Source organism: Procambarus clarkii, chromosome 87 (assembly GCF_040958095.1).
Source record: "Procambarus clarkii isolate CNS0578487 chromosome 87, FALCON_Pclarkii_2.0, whole genome shotgun sequence".
NCBI lineage: Eukaryota > Metazoa > Arthropoda > Malacostraca > Decapoda > Cambaridae > Procambarus > Procambarus clarkii.
In genome coordinates, this window is record NC_091236.1 from 914,493 (window position 1) to 929,492 (window position 15,000).

Genomic DNA, 15,000 nt, shown 5'->3' on the forward strand with positions numbered 1-15,000 from the left:
AGTATAGACCCAGAACTTAACCTCTTATCCACTATCTATGACAATAATCACTTTAATGATCTAAATTGCAGATATTTTGCAGCACATGATGTAAACAATGTATTAACTCATAATCACAATATCTCTGTAATCAATTTGAACGTTAGATCCCTAGGTAAACACTTCGATGATGTTAGTGCCTTGATTGAAACTATTGGCAACAAATTCTCTTTTATTATACTTACTGAAACATGGTTGAAAGAGGATACTACTCAACTCTTTAACATGCCTAACTACTCAGCAATTCACAACTGTCGTCAACTTCAGAGAGGTGGTGGCACTGCTCTTTACTACCACCAAGAACTAACATGCTTAAAAGAAATTAGAACTAGAGACTGCTATGGGGAGTATATCTTCGCCAGCTTCAGAGTCAAGGGTGCCGAGTCTGTCCTGTCTGTGGGTGCAGTCTATAGAATTCCCAACACTGATGTGTCTGAATTCAACTCAAACCTTAGAAATCTAATACTTGACAACAGACTGAACAAAAACCACCTAATTATCGCAGGGGACTTTAATATTGACCTCTGCGAGCCAGAACACCCTACTGCTGTTAGCTTCCTCAACTGTATGAATTCCTGCTTCCTCATACCCTTAATCACTAGACCTACTAGAATCACTGATAGCACTGCCACGACTCTAGATCACATCTGGACCAACATAACCTCTCCGCTTACTTCAGGTATAATCACCGATAGCACTACAGACCACTACCCCACATTTCTCTTAACTAACATTAGCACACCACCTCTAGAAACAAGGGAGTTAAGCTTTAGGCTGCACAATGAAACTGCTATAAACAATTGTATAACTGCTGCTGATAATGTCAACTGGGAGTCCGAGTTAGGTAACATAGGGGACATCAACCTAGCAGTGCAATCTTTTCTACAAACAACTCTTAGCCTTTATAACACCCACTGTCCTAGGCTTACAAAACAAGTCACAAGCAAAAGGCTTAACAATCCTTGGCTTACAAAGGGAATACTGAAATCCATTAACAAAAAACACGACCTTGAGAAGAAGTATAGGTTAGGAATTGTCTCCAAAGAATTCTCAAAGAATTACTCATTATTGCTATCTAAGATAATTAGACGAGCCAAAACTAAATACTACGAAGATAAATTTACTCACATAAAGAGCAACATTAAACAAACTTGGAGCACAATTTCACAAATATTGGGATCAAAGAAATCTTTAAATAACAAACCGACTCTCCTGTCTAATAACGATGGTCAGCTTTCAGCCTCTGATTCTGCTATTAAGTTCAATAGGTTCTTCTCTTCCATTGGTTCATCCTTGCAAATGATATTCCATCTTCCAGTACTGACATTAAGGACTATCTTACAGGTAACTTCAGATTCAGATTCAGATTCAGATGTTTATTCAGGTAAGGTATATACATACAAGTGATGTTACATTAATGGATTGATATATAGATAGAGCTAGTACATACAATGCCTAAAGCCACTATTACGCAATGCGTTTCGGGCAAGAAAAACATTAATATCTAGAACTTAATACTAATTGAGCATAAAGAATAAAAGATGTTGAGAACAAATACAAATAAAGATAAAAAAAAAGGGGGAACATGACTGAAAAAGCAGCACAAATACAATAGGTTGACAAACAGTGTTGATTAAAAAAAAGAAAAAAAAAGAAAATAACAGACATGGGTTGACAATAGAGGAGTGAGGTAGATTACAGGGAATTTATTAGGTAGTGTTTAGTTTTTATCTTAAACTGGTTGAGAGAGGTACAGTCTTTAACATGGTTGGGAAGGTCATTCCACATTCTGGGCCCCTTGATTTGCAGAGCATTTCTAGTTTGATTAAGACGTACTCTAGGAATATCAAAACTGTATTTATTTCTGGTGTGGTGCTCATGGGTTCTGTTACAACCTTCTATGAAGCTTTTAAGATCAGGATTGGCATTATAGTTTAGCGTTTTATATATGTATAATACACATGAGAGAATGTGCAGTGACTTAATATCTAACATATTAAGAGATTTGAGTAGGGGTACCGAGTGATGTCTGGGGCCAGAGTTGGATATTGTTCTAATAGCGGCTTTGTGTTGGGTAATTAGAGGACGTAAGTGATTTTGGGTAGTAGAACCCCAAGCACAAATACCATAGTTGAGATAAGGATAGATAAGGGAGTAATAGAGAGTCACCAGAGCAGGGCGTGGTACATAATATCTGATCTTAGAAAGAATGCCCACAGTTTTTGAAACTTTTTTTGATATATTTAGAATGTGTCCCTGGAAATTCAGCTTGTGGTCAATGAGAATGCCAAGGAATTTGCCATCTAATTTGTTACAAATTTGGGTATTGTTTATTTTGAGATTTATAAGACTAGAGGATTTATTGCCAAACAGAATATAGAAGGTTTTGTCAATGTTAAGGGTGAGTTTGTTGGCAGTTAGCCAAAGATGGACTTTATTTAGCTCAGTATTTACTGTGGCATTTAGAGCAAGAGGGTCAGGACTGGAGTAAATGAAGGTTGTGTCGTCAGCAAATAGAATTGGTTTGAGGTGTTGGGAGGCATTTGGAAGGTCATTAATGTAGATGAGAAAGAGGAGAGGGCCAAGTATGCTGCCCTGAGGAACACCAATGTTGATGGGTAGGGTGGGAGAAATTGTATTATTCACAGAAACATATTGGAGCCTGTCAGTAAGGTAGGACTCGAGGTATTGTAGGGAGTGTCCTCTGACTCCATAATGATGTAATTTAAGAAGAAGGTTATGGTGGTTGACAGTATCAAAAGCTTTACGCAGGTCCACAAATAACCCAACAGGGAGCTCCTTTTTATCAAGAGCTGTATGAATCGAGTTAAGCATACTAATAAGTGCATCGTTAGTGCTTTTTTTGGGTCTGAAGCCATATTGGCAAGGGCTAAGTATATTGAGTTTGGCTAGATATGAGTAAAGCTGCTTGTATATAAGTTTTTCAAAAATTTTTGACAAGTTTGGCAGGATTGATATAGGTCTGTAGTTGTTAACATCTGTGGGGTCACCACATTTGTGGACAGGCGTTACTCTCGCTTTTTTTAGAATATCTGGAAAGGTTTGGAGTTCAAGTGACTTGTTGAAGAGCAAAGCAATAGCAGGGGCTAAAGATCTGGAGGCTTTTTTGTAAATTAAAGTTGGTATCTCCTCAAGGGCACCAGACTTGGTTTTAAGGGAAAGGATTATCTCATTGACGTCAGTGGAGTTAATAGGCTTTAGGTACAGAGACTGCGGATAGTTACCTGTAAGATAGTCCTTAATGTCAGTACTGGAAGATGGAATATCATTTGCAAGGGATGAACCAATGGAAGAGAAGAACCTATTGAACTCAATAGCAGAATCAGAGGCTGAAAGCTGACCATCGTTATTAGACAGGAGAGTCGGTTTGTTATTTAAAGATTTCTTTGATCCCAATATTTGTGAAATTGTGCTCCAAGTTTGTTTAATGTTGCTCTTTATTTGAGTAAATTTATCTTCGTAGTAATTAGTTTTGGCTCGTCTAATTATCTTAGTTAGCAATAATGAGTAATTCTTTGAGAATTCTTTGGAGACAATTCCTAACCTATACTTCTTCTCAAGGTCGTGTTTTTTGTTAATGGATTTCAGTATTCCCTTTGTAAGCCAAGGATTGTTAAGCCTTTTGCTTGTGACTTGTTTTGTAAGCCTAGGACAGTGGGTGTTATAAAGGCTAAGAGTTGTTTGTAGAAAAGATTGCACTGCTAGGTTGATGTCCCCTATGTTACCTAACTTCGGACTCCCAGTTGACATTATCAGCAGCAGTTATAAAATTGTTTATAGCAGTTTCATTGTGCAGCCTAAAGCTTAACTCCCTTGTTTCTAGAGGTGGTTTGCTAATGTTAGTTAAGAGAAATGTGGGGTAGTGGTCTGTAGTGCTATCGGTGATTATACCTGAAGTAAGCGGAGAGGTTATGTTGGTCCAGATGTGATCTAGAGTCGTGGCAGTGCTATCAGTGATTCTAGTAGGTCTAGTGATTAAGTGTATGAGGAGGCAGGAATTCATACAGTTGAGGAAGCTAACAGCAGTAGGGTGTTCTGGCTCGCAGAGGTCAATATTAAAGTCCCCTGCGATAATTAGGTGGTTTTTGTTCAGTCTGTTATCAAGTATTAGATTTCTAAGGTTTGAGTTGAATACAGACACATCAGTGTTGGGAATTCTATAGACTGCACCCACAGACAGGACAGACTCGGCACCCTTGACTCTGAAGCTGGCGAAGATATACTCCCCATAGCAGTCTCTAGTTCTAATTTCTTTTAAGCATGTTAGTTCTTGGTGGTAGTAAAGAGCAGTGCCACCACCTCTCTGAAGTTGACGACAGTTGTGAATTGCTGAGTAGTTAGGCATGTTAAAGAGTTGAGTAGTATCCTCTTTCAACCATGTTTCAGTAAGTATAATAAAAGAGAATTTGTTGCCAATAGTTTCAATCAAGGCACTAACATCATCGAAGTGTTTACCTAGGGATCTAACGTTCAAATTGATTACAGAGATATTGTGATTATGAGTTAATACATTGTTTACATCATGTGTTGCAAAATATCTGCAATTTAGATCATTAAAGTGATTATTGTCATAGATAGTGGATAAGAGGTTAAGTTCTGGGTCTATACTTGACTGCATAAAAGAAGCTGATTGTAGAATCAGAAATAAGTAGAAAAAAGCTATAAAATAGGGAAAAATATATACACAATACTGTACAAAACAAACACAAAAGGGGCTTACAGGGGTACAATGGAGTAAGGGAGTATGGCTATGCTAGGCAACCTAGGCAATTAATGAGATTAAAGAAAAAACATGTAAACATGGACTATACAAAACACAAGATATGGAAATACAAAACAAAAAATATAAGCAAGACTAAGCAATACAAAAAAAAAACAAATTGAGCAAAAATGAGGTAGATTGCTTACGAGTACTCACAGGTACACTGTAAGTAACAAATTTGCAATTTGAGATGCAGGCAAAGCCAGGGGTACAATGGAGTAAGGGAGCATGGCAAGGCTAGGCAACCTAGGTAATAAATGAAATCAAAGAAAAGTTGAATAATAAACATAGGCAAATTTAAGCTAATGATTAATAACTATAGATAGTTCAGTAATGACTGTATAATTAAAAAGACATGAAGAACTACTTAATAACTCAATTAAATAATTTCGGTAAATGACTAGGTAAGAGTAAGTTAAAAATTAAGTCAGCAAATGAACCAAGGAGACTTAGGATACCTAGCCCCACTAGTTGACAGGGGGTTAATTAAGTTAATTCTGTGGGAGTGATAAGGTGAGACAAACCACATTGGGAGAGGAAAGTGTTGAGGTTTTCTTCTCTAGTAATAGTAAACATTTTGCCCTCTGCGGTTTTTCTCACCTTTATCAGACCATCTCTAACGAAGCACTGATGAATAGCATCTGGGTTTTGTTGCCGGATTTGACGCAGGCGGTAGAGGATTTGCTGTCTGTTCCTGGTCAAGCACTCGTTGATGTATAATCCCTTCCGTAGGGATGCAGCTGTCCGGACTAGATTGGATTTCGTGAACTGGGAAGACAGCTTCAGGCGAATTTTCCGTTGATTTAGACCTGATGGATTCTTTTTGCCTACTCTGTAGGCAGCAATAACGTCAGTTTTGTTTAGATTGAGCTGCAATTTGTTTTTTAAGAGATCCTGAGCTATTTCGAAACAATTTTCACCTTCATGTTCCACAGGTATATCTTGGGACGACACGATAACAGAGTCTAGCAGCTTTTGCTGGTCTTGTTCCTCCTGGGAGACGGAACGTTGAGCTGAAAATGTACTGATACATGCAGTCATTTTGCTGAGAGCTTCCTCCTGCTTTTTTAAGGCTTCATCAGTTTTCCGAAGGTTGTTTTCCTCATGGAGATCATTCAAATCATGCTGTAGTTGGTCTTGGCTAGCCTTGTAGTTTCTAATATCCTCGCGGAGGAGGGTTATTTCTTGTTGTTGTTGTTGGAGATTAGCGCGGTTCGCTAGATTCTCGTTGAGAAGACTCAAGATGATAGAATTTTGTGACTCGAGGACTAGGCACAACTTTTTGAACCACTGATTCTCGGTCCAGTTAGTGAATTCCGGTGAGGGACCGGAAGCTCGCTTGAGTTGATTATACTGGGATGCTAGCATGTTCATAGGAGAGGGTTGAGAGGACTCTGCTCCTTTGCTCAATGGGGTGGAGGGGAGGGCAGCCCCGCCACCCCGGACCCCAGAGCTTCCAGACGGAGAAACACGGATATTGTTATTGTTGGCCGGGATGGATGTCTTGTTAAGGGGTTTGTAGCCCTTATTTCCCTGCACAGTCACATTTTTAGGAGACATGATTGGTTAGAAAGGACTGAGGGGTATATGTTGAGAAGAAACTTGCGTCAGGCAGCCCGGTGGCGGCAGCATGCACTGGTACTCACACCGTAGAGGATTGTTTTGAAACTTATTTGAGATGGAATGAGTTGATTTTGGTCGGTTACTTTGGTTTTGCTATAACATGCTTGGACTCCATGTACTTAGCTGCCTGTGCAAATCCCTTGCAAATGATATTCCATCTTCCAGTACTGACATTAAGGACTATCTTACAGGTAACTATCCACAGTCTCTGTACCTAAAGCCTATTAACTCCACTGACGTCAATGAGATAATCCTTTCCCTTAAAACCAAGTCTGGTGCCCTTGAGGAGATACCAACTTTAATTTACAAAAAAGCCTCCAGATCTTTAGCCCCTGCTATTGCTTTGCTCTTCAACAAGTCACTTGAACTCCAAACCTTTCCAGATATTCTAAAAAAAGCGAGAGTAACGCCTGTCCACAAATGTGGTGACCCCACAGATGTTAACAACTACAGACCTATATCAATCCTGCCAAACTTGTCAAAAATTTTTGAAAAACTTATATATAAGCAGCTTTACTCATATCTAGCCAAACTCAATATACTTAGCCCTTGCCAATATGGCTTCAGACCCAAAAAAAGCACTAACGATGCACTTATTAGTATGCTTAACTCGATTCATACAGCTCTTGATAAAAAGGAGTTCCCTGTTGGGTTATTTGTGGACCTGCGTAAAGCTTTTGATACTGTCAACCACCATAACCTTCTTCTTAAATTACATCATTATGGAGTCAGAGGACACTCCCTTCAATACCTCAAGTCCTACCTTACTGACAGGCTCCAATATGTTTCTGTGAATAATACAATTTCTCCCACCCTACCCATCAACATTGGTGTTCCTCAGGGCAGCATACTTGGCCCTCTCCTCTTTCTCATCTACATTAATGACCTTCCAAATGCCTCCCAACACCTAAAACCAATTCTATTTGCTGACGACACAACCTTCATTTACTCCAGTCCTGACCCTCTTGCTCTAAATGCCACAGTAAATACTGAGCTAAATAAAGTCCATCTTTGGCTAACTGCCAACAAACTCACCCTTAACATTGACAAAACCTTCTATATTCTGTTTGGCAATAAATCCTCTAGTCATATAAATCTCAAAATAAACAATACCCAAATTTGTAACAAATTAGATGGCAAATTCCTTGGCATTCTCATTGACCACAAGCTGAATTTCCAGGGACACATTCTAAATATATCAAAAAAAGTTTCAAAAACTGTGGGCATTCTTTCTAAGATCAGATATTATGTACCACGCCCTGCCCTGGTGACTCTCTATTACTCCCTTATCTATCCTTATCTCAACTATGGTATTTGTGCTTGGGGTTCTACTACCCAAAATCACTTACGTCCTCTAATTACCCAACACAAAGCTGCTATTAGAACAATATCCAACTCTGGCCCCAGACATCACTCGGTACCCCTACTCAAATCTCTGAATATGTTAGATATTAAGTCACTGCACATTCTCTCATGTGTATTATACATATATAAAACGCTAAACTATAATGCCAATCCTGATCTTAAAAGCTTCATAGAAGGTTGTAACAGAACCCATGAGCACCACACCAGAAATAAATACAGTTTTGATATTCCTAGAGTACGTCTTAATCAAACTAGAAATGCTCTACAAATCAAGGGGCCCAGAATGTGGAATGACCTTCCCAACCATGTTAAAGACTGTACCTCTCTCAACCAGTTTAAGATAAAAACTAAACACTACCTAATAAATTCCCTGTAATCTACCTCACTCCTCTATTGTCAACCCATGTCTGTTATTTTCTTTTTTTTTTTTTTTTTTTAATCAACACTGTTTGTCAACCTATTGTATTTGTGCTGCTTTTTCAGTCATGTTCCCCCTTTTTTTTATCTTTATTTGTATTTGTTCTCAACACTTTTTATTCTTTATGCTCAATTAGTATTAAGTTCTAGATATTAATGTTTTTCTTGCCCGAAACGCATTGCGTAATAGTGGCTTTAGGCATTGTATGTACTAGCTCTATCTATATATCAATCCATTAATGTAACATCACTTGTATGTATATACCTTACCTGAATAAACATCTGAATCTGCATCTGAATCTGAATCTGAGAGAGGGGACAGAGGAGAGACAGGGGATAGAAAGAGTGGGCAGGGGGACAGAGGGAGGGACAGGGACAGACAGAGAAGGACAGGAACAGATGGACAGAAAGGGCGGACAGGGGGACAGAAAGGGTGACAGAGAGAGGGACAGGGGGCAGAGATAGGGACAGGGGAAGAGAGACAGGGACAGAGATGGATAGGGGGACTGAAGGAAAGGGAGGGGGACAGATGATGGACAGCGGACAGAAAGAGTGGGCAGGGGGACAGAGAGATGGACAGGGGGACATAGAGGAACAGGGGGACAGAGAGTAACAGGGGGACAGAGAGAGGAACAGGAGGACAGAGAAGAACAGGGGGACAGAGAGACAGGGGGTACAGAGAGAGGGACAATGGGATAGAGAGGGACAGGGGGACAGAGAGATGGAAAGGGGGGACAGAGAGGGGGACAGGGGACAGAGGGGGGGAAAGGGATCTGGGACAGAGGACAGAAAATGTGGGCAAGGGGACAAAGTGCGGGACAGGGGACAAAGATGGACAGGGGGACAAAGATGGACAGGGGGGACAGGAGGAAAGGGGGAGATGTATGAGGGGAAATGTTTGCGGAAGATGGAGAAGGGGTATTTAGAACGGTAAGTTAGAGAGGGGGCAACTAAGACCCATCATTGAAAAACAAATGAGCAGCATTGCAATAGCATGAGCCACGCACATCTTTAGCCTGCGTTGTTGAGACATTGTCAATTAAGCGGTGTCCAATAGCAGTATCTTCGGTATTTAAGCGATACCTTAAAAAATACTGGAAATATTGAAAGATATTAATCCAGATATTAATCCCCTTGTGCAACGCACACAAGAGGCAACAGCTTCTAGCTCTACAAGCGGCAATATAAAATTGAGAATAGGCGATTGTTTTCACTCATAGTGTAATAAACCCACGGAGCCGCCCACCCGCTGAAGCCGTAAATACCAAGACATTACTTCCGTTTAAAATTAAGCCGGAATAATCCTCAGGTATGTGGAGGAAGTGGGAGGTCTTTGATCAACCGCCGACTTCCTGCCCCGTCGACGGGGCCATCAGCCCTCAGTGTGCCCTCAGCCAAAATAATGTGAAACATGTATGTGGGTGTATTAAATATTTTAATTTATTATTTCCAAGATTTAGCTCTTAGCTCTTGGACCCCGCCTTTCTAAGCGTCGGTTGTCTAATGTACCGACTCTCGGCCTCTTTTCCTCCATCATATCTAAACAACATATATTTTTATCTAACACACACACACATCCCTAAGATGCAGCCTTTAGCAGCTTCCTGACTTTCAGGTTCCTATTTACTGCAAGGTGAATAGAGGCATTAGTGTGTGTATGTCTGTGTCTGTGTGTGTGTGTGTACGTGTGTACGTGTGTGTGTTTGTGTGTATACTCACCTAGTTGTGGTTGCGGGGGGTTGAGCTCTGGCTCTTTGGTCCCACCTCTCAACTGGCAATCTACTGATGTACAGATTCCTGAGCCTACTGGGCTCTATCATATCTGCATTTGAAACTGTGTATGGAGTCAGCCTCCACCACATCACTGCCTAATGCATTCCATCTATTAACTACTCTGACACTGAAAAAGTTCTTTCTAACATCCCAGTGGCTCATTTGGGTACTAAGTTTCCACCTGTGTCCCCTTGTTCGCCTACCACCCGTGTTAAACAGTTTATCTTTATGTACCCTATCAATTGCTCTGAGAATTTTGTAGGTAGTGATCATGTCTACCCTTACTCTTCTGTCTTCCAGTGTCATGAGGTGCATTTCTCGCAGCCTGTCCTCGTAACTCATGCCTCTTAGTCCTGGGACTAGCCTATTGGCATACCACTAAACTTTTTCAATCTTCGTCTTGTGCTTGACAAGGTGTGTGTGTGTGTGTGTGTACGTGTGTAACACACACGTACTTATGTGGTACGTATGTACTACATAATTGTAAGGCGTTTGCTGAATTAGAAAAGTCGGCTAGCAGTCCACCCTTAACGACACAATTAACTCATTACATAAAAAAATACGTGGCTGTGCAACAGTGTGTGAGAATTGGGGAACTGGTGTGCATTTAGACGACTGGTGAGGACCAACAATGACGTAGAAGGAGGGCACTAGCGTCTGAATCAAAGGGCAGTGAGGGACAACTTGGCTTTATATATTTTAATCCCCTTACTATACCGTGAGGCGTCCCTGGTAACCTTGCAATACCAACTGGTTTCCCAGCAAACACAGAACGTTTGTGGACGTTTTTAAATGGTTCCACAAAGGTAATACTGTAACTTTTGACATAAATACGTATATCTGATGTTCTTAAAACCAAAGGATATAACTAAAAACATATATTCTTGAGACACAGTTTTTTAAGATTTATGTAAAAATTTAAAAATAATAGTGAATGCTATGGTATTATAATGTTTTTATGCTTTATATTTAAGAATAAATAATTTTCAGTCAACATTTAGTTTTTTTTGTTTACTTTCTGTAAAGCTATCCAATTTACGTTCTTATAACATAAATATAACATTTATATGACGTCAGTATAACGTTATTTACACGACATCATTACGTTATTATGATGTTATATTAACGTATAATTCCTGTGTGAAAACCAGAATATATATTGAACTTTATGTTTTAAACCTTGTAAAGTTATCATAAAACTTGGAATAAGACGGTAAGCATGCTTTACTTATGAAAATATACAAACAAATCAACAAAAACATTTTAACATAAAAAACATAAACATAACATAAATTAATTGCATGCATGGGAGTTAACTGGAACTCTGTAATATTGCATACATGAACCTTAAGGTACAAACCCAGTGTATTTACTCATGCAGTTCTTTCCTAAATCTAAATTTTTCCAATTTTTACACTTTGTTTCGAGTTCTGTCTTGTGTTGCTACTTTTAATACCCCATTAATGTCCCCTTTGTTATGTCCATTCATCCCATTGTGCACCTCTACCATATGTCACTCCTAATTCTTTGCTTTTCTAGAGAATGTAATATAAGCTTTGACAATCTTTCTTCATATGACAGGTTAACAGGTAGAACAAATATATATATATATATATATATATATATATATATATATATATATATATATATATATATATATATATATATATATATATATATATATATATATATATATATATGTTATGTTACAACATAACAGGCCAATTACACTGGATTAATCTTTGTGTTTAGATAGGAGATGCCTCGTATGGGCCAATAAGCCTTCTGCAGCCCCTATGTTTATCCCTTATGTATCCCCCCATGTTTTCACCTTCATTGTATTATCACCTGACCTAATGCGGGTATAAAATCAACTAATATATATATATATATATATATATATATATATATATATATATATATATATATATATATATATATATATATATATAAAGTTTAAAATTCACTTAAAAATGTAAATTTTAAGTTAAAAAATTTTAACCAAAAAACTTGATATTTTTCATATTTGGAACCATTCCATAATCCCAAGCATAAATGATTATATTTCTATCACTTGCTCTTAAGATTGTTTCATTTAATAGAGGTTGGGCATAATTGTTCTCTGCTGCTAATAGAACTGACTGACTTAGCTATAGGAAAATGTAAAATTAATTGGTTTATCCATTACAGTATTTTGCAGTTTATTTCATGATCCTGTGCTTAATACTTGCATAAATAGTAGATTACAAAATGCATTTTTATATCATTAGTATTGAATAATAATAATGCAAATAATTGACTTATAAATGATGTACAATTAATTGGTAGGTGATATTATATTATTAATATTTTTTCATTCTTGCAAAGCCTTAACAAAGTCATTAACATGTTAATATAAACTTGATCACCTTCCACTTATTTTCTCATGTGCTACCTACATGTACAAAACCTTATTCCTAAATGCATATTTTGTTCTGAAACTTGTCCTTTATATGTTGTGTATCACCATCTCTGGAGAGTTTTATCTGATTGATGTATAAATTACTTTTAATTTTACAGAATATTATTGTTATACTGAATTTATTATTATATAAATAACTTAATTTTACAGAATCATCTATCAACGCACATCCACAAGTTGAGGAGGAGGATGTGACCTTCCAGATGTCTGAAGTACTGAAACAGGCACCAAACAGGCCTGGTGGATCTAGGTACAAGGTAAAATAATTTAATTTTTTTTTTTTTTTTTTTTACTAATTGTCCGATATATATATATATATATATATATATATATATATGTATATATATATATATATATATATATATATATATATATATATATATATAAATATATATATAATGTGTCGTACCTAGTAGCCAGAACGCACATCTCAGCCTACTATGCAAGGCCCGATTTGCCTAATAAGCCAAGTTTTCTTGAATTAATGTTTTTTCGACTACCTAACCTAACATTTTCAGCTACCTAACCTAACCTATAAAGATAGGTTAGGTTCGGTCATATATCTCTATTAATTTTAACTCCAATAAAAAAAGAATTGACCTCATACATAATGAAATGGATAGCTTTATCATTTCATAAGAAAAAAAATAGAGAAAATATATTAATTCATGAAAACTTGGCTTATTAGGCAAATCGGGCCTTGCATAGTAGGCTGAAAAGTGCGTTCTGGCGACTAGGTACGACATATATATATATATATATATATATATATATATATATATATATATATATATATATATATATATATATATATATAATATAATATGTATGTGTGTGTGTGTGTGTGTAATTACCTAAGTGTAGTTAAAGGATGAGACCGTCTTCCCAGCACTCTTTGTCATATAACGCTTTGAAACTACTGACAGTCTTGGCCTCCACCACCTTCTCACCTAACTTGTTCCAACCGTCTACCACTCTATTTGCGAAAGTGAATTTTCTTATATTTCTTTAGCATCTGTGTTAAGCTAGTTTCAATCTATGACCTCCTGTTCTTGAAGTTCCAGGTCTCAGGAAATCTTCCCTGTCGATTTTATCAATTCCTGTTACTATTTTGTATGTAGTGATCATATCACCTCTTCTGTCTTTTAGTTTTGGCATATTTAATGCCTCTAACGTCTCCTCGTAGCTCTTGCCCTTCAGTTCTGGGAGCCACTTAGTAGCATGTCTTTGCACCTTTTCCAGTTTGTTGATGTGCTTCTTAAGATATGGGCCAACTTCTGTTGTTGGGCACCACACAACAGCTGCATATTCTAGCTTTGGCGTAACAAAAGTCATGAACAATTTCTTTAGTATATCACCATCCATGTATTTAAACGCAATTCTAAAGTTAGAAAGCGTAGCATAGGCTCCTCGCACAATATTCTTTATGTGGTCCTCAGGTGATAGTTTTCTATCTAGAACCACCCCTAGATCTCTTTCTTTATCAGAATTCTTTAAAGATTTCTCACATAATGTATAGGTTGTGTGGGGTCTATGTTCTCCTGTTCCACATTCCATAACATGGCATTTATTAACATTAAATTCCATTTGCCAAGTGGTGCTCCATATACTTATTTTATCCAGGTTTTCTTGAAGGGCATGACAATCATCTAAATTTCTTATCCTTCCTATTATCTTAGCATCATCAGCAAACATGTTCATGTAATTCTGTATACCAACTGGTAGATCATTTATGTAGACAATAAACATCACTGGTGCAAGAACTGAACCCTGTGGTACTCCACTTGTGACATTTCTCCAGTCCGATACATTGCCTCTGATTACTGCCCTCATTTTTCTATGTCAGAAAATTTTTCATCCATATTAGAAGCTTACCTGTCACCCCTCCAATATTTTCCAGTTTCCAGAACAACCTCTCTATGTGGAACTGTCGAATGCCTTTTTTAGGTCCAAATAGATGCAGTCAACCCAACCATCTCTTTCCTGTAATATATCTGTTGCTCGATCATAGAAACTGAGTAAATTCGATACACAGGATCTTCCAAATCGAAAACCATACTGTCTGTCTGAAATTATATCATTTCTCTCCAGGTGTTCTACCCATTTAGTTTTAATTATTTTTTCCAATATTCCAATTCCAATTTTTTCCAATAATGTGTGTGTGTGTATGTATATTTGTGTTGTTGAATATGACCGAAAGTCAGTCTTTCTGCCCCTCTCCTTACTGCTATTGTTGTTTCTCGCATCTTTGTATTGCTTGTATGTTTGGGCAATTTTTCCCCTTTTCCTAGTTCTGCATCTCTGCTTTAGTATAAATTTTGTTGTGCCATTATCATATATTTCACAAAACTTGACATACATCTCATTTACTTCATGTCCTAACAGCAAGTGTTTGTCAAATTCCTTAAGGAAATATCTGAGTTCCCCATAATGACCTCTCCACAAGTCAGGTTTTTCAACTGCTTCAAGCTCATTTTCTTCCAGATTATAATGCATTGCATACTTTATTCCCAAAAAGACATGGTCACTTTTACCCAAG

At 37.6% G+C, this 15,000-nt stretch overlaps 1 protein-coding gene and 1 long non-coding RNA gene across 2 annotated transcripts in view; one reads left to right on the forward strand and one right to left on the reverse strand.

Annotated features, from left to right (window-relative positions):
* Positions 1 to 6,561, reverse strand: part of LOC138358849 (uncharacterized) — a 140,141-nt gene extending 133,580 nt beyond the window's left edge. The window contains exon 1 of the mRNA XM_069317200.1: positions 5,423 to 6,561. Within this exon, the coding sequence (XP_069173301.1) occupies positions 5,423 to 6,382 (960 nt within the window). The 5' untranslated portion in view covers positions 6,383 to 6,561. The remainder of the gene's footprint in view (positions 1 to 5,422) is intronic.
* Positions 6,562 to 11,776: 5,215 nt separating this feature from the next.
* Positions 11,777 to 15,000, forward strand: part of LOC138358904 (uncharacterized) — a 4,685-nt gene continuing 1,461 nt past the window's right edge. The window contains exon 1 of the long non-coding RNA XR_011225599.1: positions 11,777 to 12,718. This is a non-coding gene — a long non-coding RNA (uncharacterized lncRNA). The remainder of the gene's footprint in view (positions 12,719 to 15,000) is intronic.